Genomic DNA, 12,583 nt, shown 5'->3' with positions numbered 1-12,583 from the left:
TCGTCCCCTATCAATAACCCGTGCCTGCCTTCTCCCCATATCCCTTGACTCGACTAGCCCCTAGAGCTCTATCTATCTCTTAAATCCATCCAGTGATTTGGCCTCCACTGCCCTCTGTGGCAGGGAATTCCATAAATTCACAACTCTCTGGCTGAAAAAGTTTTTCCTCACCTCGGTCTTGAATGACCTCCCCTTTATTCTAAGACTGTGGCCCCTGGTTCTGGACTCGCCCAGCATTGGGAAAATTTTTCCTGCATCTAGCTTGTCCAGTCCTTTTATAATGTTATATGTTTCTATAAGATACCCCCTCATCCTTCTAAACTCCAGTGAATACAAGCCTAGTCTTTTCAATCTTTCCTCATATGACAGTCCCGCCATCCCAGGGATCAATCTCGTGAACCTACGCTGCACTGCCTCAATCACAAGGGTGTCCTTCCTCAAATTAGAAGACCAAAACTGTACACAATACTCTAGATGTGGCCTCACCAGAGCCCTATACAACTGCAGAAGTTCCTTTCCATTAAAACATTTGACACCGTCGATAAAACTGGAAATAAACTGAACGCTTGAATTTTTATTTTTTTTGGAAGTTCAATCCCAAGAACACGTTGCAGGAAATAAAACAGCCTTTGTGTAACAAGAATGTTTGTTTGTTTCAGACCTTCACTGCTTGGTGCAATTCACACTTGCGAAAAGCTGGCACTCAGATTGAAAATATTGAGGACGATTTCAGAAATGGCCTTAAACTTATGTTGCTGTTGGAAGTTATTTCAGGTAAGTTGAGTCGCATTTTCATCACTTTAGTTTAGAGGATACAACGTGGAAACAGGTCCTTCGGCCAACCGAGTCCGCGCCGACCAGTGATGCCCGTATACTAACACTATCCACCACACTGGGGATAATGCCACCACAGTTAACCTCAGAGATTTGGCTTAATTTTAAAAGTGAGCACTTGGTCTCCTTAACCCCACCCCCATCTCCCTGGTTTAATTCTGCACAGCGTTCATCAGGAATGAGAAAGATTTCCTCCTTGGTTTCTAGTAAGTTTCTTGATCTCAGTAGAGTTGTCATTGTCCTGATTCAGGCACTGGTCAGACTGCATTTGGAGTATTGTGAGCAGTTTTGGGCATCATATCTGAGGGAGAATGTGCTGATGTTGCAGATGACCTTGAGGAGGTATATGAGAATAATACCAAGAATGATTGGGTTAACGTATGGTGACTGTTTGACAGCATTGGTCCGGTACTCGCTGGAGTTAAGACGGATGAGGGGAGACTTCATTGAAACTTATTGAATAATGAAAGGTCTGGAAAGAGTGAATGTGGAGAGGATGTGTCCACTTGTGCAAGAGTCTAGGACCAGAGACCAGAGCCTCACAATAAAAGGACATACCTTGAGAAAGGAGATGAAGAGGAATTTATTTGTCAAAGGGTGATGAATTTCACGTGAAATTCATTGCCACAGGCGGCTGTGGAGGCCATTATTTCTAAGACGGAGATTGACAAATTCTTGATGAGTAAGAGTGTCAGGAGTTATGGGGAGAAGGCAGGAGAATGGGGTTGAGAGGGAAAGATGGAAAGATAGATTAGCCATGATTGAATAGCGGAGTAGATGATGATACTTTATTGTCACTTGTACCTAGGTACAGTGAAATTCTTTGTGCATACAAAGTACACAAAACAGTCGCCTTAGAGGTGCAGACAAAGTTACAAAGACCACTCATCACTTTTTCGTCCCTCCCTCCACTTGGCGACTCGGCCCGACGACAACCTTGGCCCGATGGGCCGAATGACCTATTTCTGCTCCTATAATTTATGAATTTATGAACTTATTTCCCTGCGCTTGGGCGGGGAGTAATTGGTCGAATTAGTTAATTGGATTATTGGGTGCAGTTCTGATCGCCCCATTACAGAAAAGTTGAGGAGATTTACCAGAATGCTGCCTGGATTAGAGGGTGTCAGCTACAGGGAGAGGTTGGTTAGAACTGGATTATTTTCTCTGGAATGTCGGAGTGTGAGGGGAGACTCGATAGAAGTATATAAAATTATGAAAGGAATAGATACAGTAGACAGTCAGAACCCAGGGTGGAAATGTCCAACCTTAGAAGGGACAGCTATATGGTGAGAGGGAGACAGTTTAATGGAAATGTGTGGGGAAAGTTTTTTACACAAAGAATGATGGGGGCTTGGAATGCATTACCATGGGGGTGGTTGAAGCAGGTACAATAGTTGCATTTAAGAGGCCTTTTGATAGGCACGTGGAAGTGTAGGGAATAGAGGGATGTGGATCATGTACAAATCAGTTTATCTTGGCATCATGTTCGGCACAAACATTATGGGCCACTGGCCTGTTCCTGAGCTGTACTGTTTTATGCTCTATGTTAACCCCCCAGCTCTCCGTCCCCATTGCATTCTCTGAATATCTGAAGAAGGGAGAATGCATCTTAAATATGATCCCAAGCATTGCAGTACCCTGCAGTCCATGTATAAAAAATATGCACTTCTTTTTAGCCCAAAAATGGGCATTGCCTTGTGAAACAGATGCGCATCATGATTTATGGCTTTCAGGAAAACATAGGAAAGAAGAAATGTTCACTCTTCTGTGTATTTTTTTTAAAAAAACAAAAAAACGAAGCAATGGAATCTGTGAGATCTGATTCTTGAACAGAAGGGAAGAAGCTTTTTGAAGTGTGTGTTGAGGGTGAAGTGACGTTGTGCATTCAAGATTTCTTTGAGATGGACTGGGTCATTGCAATCGGAACTGAGATCGTTCAAAGTTAATTTTATTCGTCACATGCACCTGAAGGTGCAGTGAAATGAATTTGCCAGCAGCGATACACTTAAAGAGCACACACAATACACAATAAGATTTAACACAAACATCCACCACAGCATTCTTCACTGTGGTGGAAGGCAACAAAGTCCAGTCAGTCCTCCTCCTTTGTTCACCCGTGGTCGGGGTCATAAATCCTCTGTAGTCGTCGCTACGGACGGCCTGATGTACAGGCCCTCTCAGCGGGATGATCAAAACTCCGACGTCGGGACGGTCAAACACACTCCGCGGCTTAGAGTGCCCGAATCGGCACTTTCCTACCAGAGACCACGGCTTCAGGATATTATAGGCCGCAGGCCGATGGTCGGAGCTCTTCTTCGGCGATCCCCGGCAAGAATCGCAGACTCCGGATGGTAAGTCCGTGCAACGCCCGTGGCTAGAAGCTCCGCAGACCACAGTCCCATGATGCCAAAGTCACCAGGCCAGTGATCGGAGCATTCATCTCTGGCAACCCCTGGCAAGGGTTTGCCCGTTCCACGATGGAAAAGTCCACGCTACGCCCGCTGCTGAAGCTCCGGGCCCAACTCCGGGAAAGGCCACTCCAATCCATGCTGTTAGGCCGCGAGGGAGGCGACATGGAAAAAGTTGCCTCTCCGTCGAGAAGGCGACCAAAAGCGGTTCCCCCTTTTCTCACCACCACCCCCACCACCCACCACACAAGACACACCAAGAGACACCTAAACTAACATTTAGACACACTAAAACCCCCCAAAAAAGTTGAAATAACGCACATGCTTCTGGCAGGGCAGCCGACTCGCAGCGCCCCCACCATGTGTGGAAATAAGGAATTGCAGATATTGGTTAACACAAAAGGACATTTCAGGTTGGGACTCTTCCTTCAGACTTCAGACTTCAATCCTTTGTCTTCTGAGATTTCTGCTCCATGCTGGAGGATGAGACAGATGTTCGGCAACTGTGGCAGGGCTTGAATGCCATCACCTCCTACAAGGCTAAATCAGGAGGCAGCTCAATTGTCCGCGTAGCATCACTCCCTGACGACCTCAATGCGTTTTATGCACGCTTTGATAGAGAAAACACTGATGTGCCTTCTCGAGCTCCCATTCGCTGTGATAGTATTTCAGTCACAGTCACAGAGGCCAACGTCAGAAGATCCTTCAGGGGGGTGAACCCTCCGAAAGCGTCTGGACCTGAATGTATACCCAGGCGTGTTCTAAAAACATGTGCGGACCAACTGGCTGGAGATTTTACGTTAGACAATAGGTGCAGGAGTAGGCCATATGGCCCTTCGAGCCAGCACCGCCATTCAATGTGATCATGGCTGATCATCACCAATAAAAGGAGATAAAAATGGCGGCGGCGCGGGCACATCGCGATGCCCCGTGTCTCCCAAGAATGGGAAAAATAGCGACAATTCCCCTACCTGTCTCAAGGCTGCCCCACACCGGCTAGCGATTCCTAGCCTTTTCCTCGCCATCGTGCGCTCACTGGCAAACAAAATGGATGATCTCCGGCTTAGGATCACCTCCCACAACTGGATCAAAGACTGCAACATCCTGATCTTCACGGAAACTTGGCTCAACATCAACGTTCCTGATAGCGCCATCCAGCTAACGGGGCATCATTTACTCCGAGCGGACAGGACAACAGACTCCGGTAAGACCAGAGGTGGGGGTCTGTGCATTTATGTAAATAAAGCATGGTGCACGGACTCCACCATCATCAAGAATCACTGCTCAGCTAACCTTGAGTTCCTCTTGGTTAGATGCAGACCGTTCTATCTGCCCAGAGAGTTCACCTCCACTGTTGTGACTGCAGCCTATATCCCTCCTGATGCTAATGCCAAGCTTGCATTAAGAGCTGCATACTGCCATTAGCAAACAACAGACGCACAACCTCGAGGCAGCCTTCATTGTTGCGGGTGACCTCAATCACTCCAACCTGAAGACTACTCCCCAAATTTCACCAACTCAATCCTTCCCACTAGAGTAGACAAGACACTGGACAAAGTCTACACTAACATGGCTGAAGCTTACAAAGCCGTCCCACTCCCCCACCTTGGTCAGCCTGATCACCTCTCATTGTTCCTGCTCCCTAAGTACTCCCCACTCATCAGATGGGTTAAACCCACTGTGAGGACAGTTAAAGTCTGGTCAGAGGAAGCGGATTCCACACTTCAGCAGTGTTTTGGAAACACTGACTGGAAGGCGTTTGCAGCCCAGGCCACCCTTGACTCACACGGACATTGATTCCTACACATCCTCTGTTCTGGACTTTATAAACTCCACCATCAATAGTGTCACCTCCCTCAAACGGGTGACCATATTCTCGAATCAGAAGCCATGGATGAACAGCGAGGTCAGGCTACTGCTGAAAGCACGGGACACGGCTTTCAGGTCAGGCGATGCTCGAGCCTACAGTTCATTCAGGGCTAACCTGAAGAGGGGCATCAAGAAGGCCAAGCACTGCCATAAGCTCAGGATTGAGGAGTATTTCAACAACAACTCCGACCCCCGACGCATGTGGCAAGGCATCCAGGCCATCACAGACTATAGACCCACCAACACCACCCCCACATCCAGCGACGCCTCCTTCCTTGAGGAGCTTAACCACTTCTATGGCCGCTTCGACAGGGACAATCTAGAGACAGCCATCAAGGCTGTGCTCCCTGCTGATCACCAACCCCTCACACTCACCCCCTACGACGTGTACATGGCACTGAGTAGGACTAATGCACGTAAGGCCGCTGGCCCTGACGGCATCCCCGGGCGCGTCCTCAGGGCCTGTGCTGCGCAGCTGACAAACGTCTGGACTGACATCTTCAACCTGTCACTTGCCCAAGCAGTTGTCCCCACGTGCCTTAAAACCACCTCCATCGTGCCGGTGCCAAAACACTCCACTGCAGCGAGCCTCAATGACTTCCGCCCAGTTGCACTTACCCCCATCATCACCAAGTGCTTCGAGAGGCTGGTTGGCACACCTCAAAGGCTGCCTACCCCCCACACTGGATCCCTATCAGTTTGCCTACCGCAAGAATAGGAGTACGGAGGATGCCATCTCAACGGCATTTCACTCCGCCCTCTCCCACCTCGACAACAGAGACACTTACGTAAGAATGCTGTTCATCGATTACAGCTCAGCATTCAACACCATTACACCCTCTAAACTGATCACCAAACTCGGTAACCTGGGCATCGACCCCTCCCTCTGCAACTGGATACTGGACTTTCTAACCAACAGACCCCAGTCTGTTAGGTTAGACAAGCACACCTCTTCAACCCTCACCCTGAACACCGGCGTTCCACAGGGCTGTGTGCTGAGCCCCCTCCTCTACTCCCTCTTCACCTACGACTGCACACCTGTACATGGTACTAACACCATCATCAAGTATGCAGATGATACAACGGTGATTGGCCTCATCAGCAACAACGATGAGTCGGCCTATAGGGAGGAGGTCCAGCTCCTAGCAGCATGGTGCGCTGACAACAACCTGGCCCTTAACTCCAAGAAGACCAAGGAGCTCATTGTAGACTTCAGGAAGTCTAGGGGCGGCACACACACCCCCATCCACATCAACGGGACGGAGGTGGAACGTGTTTCCAGCTTCAGGTTCCTGGGGGTGAACATCTCCGATGACCTCTCTTGGACCCACAATACCTCAACTCTGGTCAAGAAGGCTCACCAGCGTCTCTTCTTCCTGAGGAGATTGAAGAAGGTCCATCTGTCTCCTCAGATCCTGGTGAACTTCTACCGCTGCACCATCGAGAGTATCCTTACCAATTGTATCACAGTATGGTATGGCAACGTGCCTCAATGACAATCGACCAATGGCACTAACGCCTGTGGTGATGAAGTGCTTTGAGAGGTTGATTACGGTGCATATCAACTCCTACCCCGACCCACACCATCCTGGGCACACACTCATCTCTCCGCTGCCATCAGGTAGAAGGTACAGGAGCCTGAAATCTGGTACATCCAGGTTCATGAACAGCTTCTTCCCCACAGCCATCAGGCTATTAAACTCGCCATCAAACAAACTCTGAACTAAAACAGCCTATTGCATTTTATCTGTTTATTTATGTGTATATATATATGGTCTATGCTATATAGACACACTGAACTGTTCTGTATTTATGCTTACAATACTCTGTTGTACTGCAACAAGCAAGAATTTCATTGTCCTATCTGGGACACACGATAATAAACTCTCTTGACTTGACTTGTCTTACACTTTCTGTCTTGACCCGCTGAGTTATTACAGCATTTGGTGTGAATCTGCATTTGCAGTTCCTTCCTACACTTTTCATTTCTGGCCTTTGTCCAACCATCTGCCCATCAAATAACCCTCCTCACCTGCATCAACCTATTTCCTGCCAGGATTTGTCCTGCACCTCCTCTCTTCCAGCTTTCTTCCACCCCCCCCCCCCTACGCAACTACCAGAATCAGTCTGAAGAAGGGTCCTGAACTGAAACGATGCCTACCCATTCAATCTGATTATGCCATCCTTATTTTATAAAAATGCATTGCCATGCATTTGCAGACTAATCCTTTAAACCATTTGACTCCAATGATGATATCTCATTTATAGTCTGTAGTTATTTTCTGCTTCACATATGGTTTCTGGCCAAAGATTTTTTTCTCTCTCTGTTGTCATCTCCTAGTCTTGTAAGTGTTCTTCCATGTTGTTTCATTGATGTCTTGACCAAAATATATTTTAAACTGTGCGTGCAGCAGGCCATATGTCATATCTTTGAGATATTTCAGCATATTTAACGCCGTATTTTCCGTCATCCTTTTAGTTTAATTTAATTTAATTTAGAGATACAGTGTGGAAACAGACCTGAGGCCATAAGCAGTAGAAACAGAGGGGTTCGTAAGACATGATAAATCTTTTTTATTAACCCTATTTCTTTATTTCTACAGGTGAACGACTCTCAAAGCCAGACCAGGGCAAGACGCGGTTCCATAAAATTGCGAATGTTAACAAAGCTTTGGATTACATAGCCGGCAAAGGAGTAAAACTTGTGTCAATTGGTGCTGAAGGTAATTGGAAATACTTAGCTGTTTTAAGAGAACCCCTGAGACCGGATGGCCAATAACAGTACTATGAGAGACTGCTCAACGAAGATTTCACCAAATTATCAGCCTTTATTCATAGCTCCAATAGAAAATAAACTGACTTACTACTAGCCTGTTTCAGGCTTTTTCTTGCATCTGATATTAATATTTTTAGTTTAGTTTAGAGCACGTAAACAAGTCCTTTGGTCCAGCAAGTCCACACCGACCAACGAAACATGCCCGTCGGGTCCGTGCCGACCATCAATCACCCATTCACACCAGTTCTATTTACTCCCACTTTCTCATCCACTCCCTACATGCTGGGGTCAATTTACAGATGCCAATTAACCTACAAATGTGCACATCTATGGGATGCGGGAGAGATAGATTTCTTCTTTCAAGAGAGAGTTAGGGCTAAGGGAATCAAGGGATATGGGGGAAAAAGCAGGAACGGGGTACTGATTTTGGATGATCAGCCATGATCATATTGAATGGCGGTGCTGGCTCAAAGGGCCAAATGGCCTACTCCTGCACCTATTTTCTATGTTTATATGTTTCTATGAAACCGGACACCTGAGGATACCCATGCAGTTACAGGGAGAATGTGAAAACTCCACACAGAGAGTAGTTGAGGTCAGGATTGAACCTGTGAGGCAGTGGCTCTACCAGCTGCACCACCGTGGCCTTCCTTCCAAGATCAAACCAATTATTAAAGCTTTACTTCGCCATGAGGGTTTTGGTGCTGAATGGCATGGATCAATATGAAGATTGCATATTGCATGAATAGTCTGGTCAATCATTACTTTTTTTTCTATTACAGAAATAGTAGATGGGAATGCGAAGATGACTCTTGGAATGATTTGGACTATCATTCTCCGTTTCGCTATTCAAGATATATCTATAGAGGGTGAGACAATGGAGCCTCAGCTTTCAATTCAATGCACCGCATTTAATAAAGCCTTAGATTTACTTGAAGAGCCTGTAAAATTGAAGCATCAGCAGATAAAGAAAAACAATGATCTCGGGCATTGAGCACTAAAATATATCAATAATGGTGATTGTACTTCAGCTACATTCATTGTTACTCTGTTGCTTGGAATTATTGCTACTGTCTGGGTCTCTGAACAATACTTTTAATCCTCTGAAGAAGGGTTCTGACCCAAAACGTCGCCTATTCCTTTTCTCCAGAGATGCTGCTTGGCCCACTGAGTAACTCCAGCATTTTGTGTCTACCTCCAGCATAAACCAGCATCTGCAGTTCCTTCCCTCACACTTCAAACCCTCCTGATCCCTTCAGTTTGAGAGGATTTTCGTGGCAGGCTGAGAGCTTGACCAATGACTGATCTATTGGGAGGAAGTTTTGGTTATTATTGTCACATGTGCCGAGATACAATGCAAAGCTGTTCATGAAAACAATCAAGCTGTCCACAGTGTGCAGATGAAGGATAAAGGGTACAGCATTTAGTGCAAGATAAAGTCCGATTAAAGATAGAAACTTTACAGGTCTCCAATAAGGTACATTTACACTCTACCTCAGGAGTGCTGGCGTTATTGCTAGAAATACTGTACAATTTTGTTGGAACAATGCAGCTGGTACTGTGCGGATTTTGAAAAGACAATTAGAAACCAATGTCCAACATGTCCCATCTACACTAGTCCCACCTGCCCACATTTGGCCCATATTCCTCTAAACCTATCCTATCCCTGTACCTGTCTAAATGTTTCTTAAACATTGTGATGGTACCTGCAATCATCCCCGGTATCATTCTCGTTAACCTCCTCTGGACCCTCACCAACGGCAGCACATTATTCATCAGATATGGGCACCAAAACTGCTCATAATTGAATGTTTGATTGGACTTGTCCTGGTGTCACCTTGCTTTTTAAAAACTTGAAGCACTGATCTTTCTCCACAGAAACATCTGCGAAGGAGGGCCTACTGCTTTGGTGCCAGAGAAAAACTGCTCCATACAGGAACGTAAATGTACAGAATTTCCATACGAGGCAAGTCGAGAGGCCCAATCACAAGAGAAATGCATGTTGTCATTGGTGTTTTAGAAACGCACAATTTGCTCTAACTTTAGAGATACAGCGTGGAATCAGCCCATCCAGTCCACTCCATCCAGCAATCACCCTGTACACTAGTTCTATCCTGCAGATTAAGGACAATTTACAGAAGCCAATCAGCCTGCACAAAGCTGCACATCTTTGGAGTGTGGGGGCAAACCGGAGCACCCGGAGAAAACCCACGAGGTCACAGGGAGAACGTACAAACTCTGTACAGGCAAGCATCTGTAGTGAGAATCGAACCTGGGTCTCTGGCGCTGTGAGGCAGCAACTCTACCGCTGTGCCATTGTGCCGCTTCATGGTTCCATGCTGTATCCGTGGTTCAATGAATCTTTATTATCGCATGTACCATATACTTGTTCACATGCAGATGCCGAGAACATAATTCAGACTGAAAGGTCTGAATGACAATAAAGGAATCTAATCTAATCTAAGTGTGTTCAGCTCTGGCTGAACAATTTCTAATCTTGTGATATGGACAATAAGAAGATCACATGAACCGGGGTACAGTGAAAATGTTGTGCATACAGCTCAGCAAATTAGTACATAAACACATTTCCAGATTAAATACAAATGGTATAGAAATAGCCTACAGAGAGCGAGTGGAGGAGAAGTATTGCTGCATTACAGCGCCAGAGACCCGGGTTCGATCATGACTACGGGTGCTGTCTGTACGGAGTTTGTACGTTCTCCCAGTGAGCTATGTTGGTTTTCTAATGTTTGTGTTAAAGTGTGCATTGAAAATTGCTTTCCACTAAAGGAAAATGTTCTGGTTTAACGTTATTTTAAGCCTGTATATTATGATGTTTTTTCATATGTTTGACCCTTTTGATGCAGCAAGTTCAGTGTTGAAATAGAAAATGAGTATTGGAAGGATTTGCAGATTTTTGAACACGTTGGAAGATGCTGGTTTACATCGGGTGCTGCCCCTTTCAGGAAGAAATTATCATTAACAAACAAAACTCTTCAAACATGTGGTACGGCAGTGGAACAGCTGGGGAACTACTGCCTTGCAGCACCATAGACCTGCGTTCTATCCTGTCCTCGGGTGCTGTCTGTGGGGTTTGCACGTTCTCTCTGTGATTGCGTGGGTTTCTACCAGGTGCTCCGGTTTCCTCCCACATCGCAAAGACGTGCGGGTTTGGAGGCTAATTGGTCCTCTGTAGTTAGTGTAGGGGATTGGATGAGGAAGCGGGATAACACAGAACCAGTGTGAACGGAGTTATGGATGGTCAGCGTGGACTTAGATGGCCAATGGGCCATCATCCATGTTGTATCTCTAAACTAAAACATGTTGCTGTCATTTATGTTTCCAATTCTTGTTTACTCTTCTTTGTAAAGCTGGAAAGATGGCCTTGCTCTCTGTGCTCTCATCCACCGACATCGACCTGATCTTATTGACTACTCCAAGCTGCAGAAGGTCATCTGTCTGATTGAGCGCATGTTGATGTGTGGTTATGTGCTGCATGCATATCCTGCATGTCCCATCGGAGGAGATGGCTTGCGTTAACCAAGTTGGGAGCTTGGAATGCTAAGAGGGATTTCAAATGCCATATAGTAGGTAAAAGGAATCGAGTGACTGGAGTTCGAGCAGGCTATGGCTTTATTCCTTGCAATGCAGGAGGATGAGGGGTCTTATAGAGGTGTACAAAATCATGAGATTAATAAATCGGGTAAATGCAGAGAGTTTTTTGCCCAGAGTAGGGGAATTGAGAACCAGAGAACATAGATTTAAGGTGAACGGGGGAAAGATTTAAAGGGAACCTGAGGGGTAACATTTTTTACACAAGGGATGGTGGGTGTCTGGAACAGGCTGCCAGAGCAGGTAGCTGAGGCAGGTGGGACTAGTGTAGGTGGGGCATGTGCTCAGCGTGGGCAAGTTGTGCTGAAGGGCATGTTTTGACACAATGAATCAGGGCATTGTTGATGTCACTGCTTGCACTACAGAGCAAGTTACTGAACTGACAGATATTTGTTCTTGTTTCATATTCCTTGTTACTATGTCTATGTTTGTTTTTGGCTGTTCCATGATTCTTTTCCTTCTCTTTCAAGTTAGTTTGAGTTTATTGTCACATGCACAAGTACAGCGAGGTTTCAGGTACAATGAAAATCTTGCTTGCAGCAACATCACAGGCAAACAGACTTATAACACACAAAACATAAGTGTAAATTAATTATACAAAGCTTTGGTGTAACGTGCTTCCACTGAGAATCACACAAGGTGCTGGAGTATCTCAGCAGGTCAGGCAGCATCTGTGGAGGGTAATGGACAGCTGATGTTGTGGGTCGGGACCCTTCTTTGAGCCTGATGAAGGGTCCAACAAATGTCGCCTACCCATCTCCTCCACAGATGCTGCCTGGCCCTCTGAGTTCCTGTCTATTCCCTCCACAGATACTGCCTGATCTGCTGAGTTGATCCAGCACTTTATGTTTTGCTCCCAATTCCAGCATCTACAGTCCCTGTACCTCTGGTTCTCAGTTCCCTTATGACCAAGATACCCGATCTATTCCTCTCATAATTTTGTATATTATAACTCACTATATAGTTATTTTTCCCATATGGTTTTCAGAAATAAATTTGGTTCAGAATAATGTTTCTGCAGAGATAAGACAATGTTTCCAGTTTACCAGGATGAACAGGGACAAACTGTACTGAAGTTATAATT

The 12,583-nt window shown here is 45.8% G+C and overlaps 1 protein-coding gene across 3 annotated transcripts in view; it reads left to right on the top strand.

The window, feature by feature from the left end:
- The window catches only part of actn2 (actinin alpha 2), a 64,079-nt gene that overhangs the window by 22,535 nt on the left and 28,961 nt on the right, over positions 1-12,583 (top strand). For all 3 annotated transcript variants that reach the window (XM_033025450.1, XM_033025449.1, XM_033025448.1), the window contains exons 2-6: positions 660-774; positions 7,715-7,834; positions 8,670-8,756; positions 9,766-9,853; positions 11,259-11,337. In XM_033025450.1, the coding sequence (XP_032881341.1) occupies positions 660-774; positions 7,715-7,834; positions 8,670-8,756; positions 9,766-9,853; positions 11,259-11,337 (489 nt within the window). The remainder of the gene's footprint in view (positions 1-659; positions 775-7,714; positions 7,835-8,669; positions 8,757-9,765; positions 9,854-11,258; positions 11,338-12,583) is intronic.

Source organism: Amblyraja radiata, chromosome 8 (genome assembly GCF_010909765.2).
Source record: "Amblyraja radiata isolate CabotCenter1 chromosome 8, sAmbRad1.1.pri, whole genome shotgun sequence".
Classification (NCBI taxonomy): Eukaryota; Metazoa; Chordata; class Chondrichthyes; order Rajiformes; family Rajidae; genus Amblyraja; species Amblyraja radiata.
This window is presented reverse-complemented; position numbering and strand designations above follow the sequence as displayed.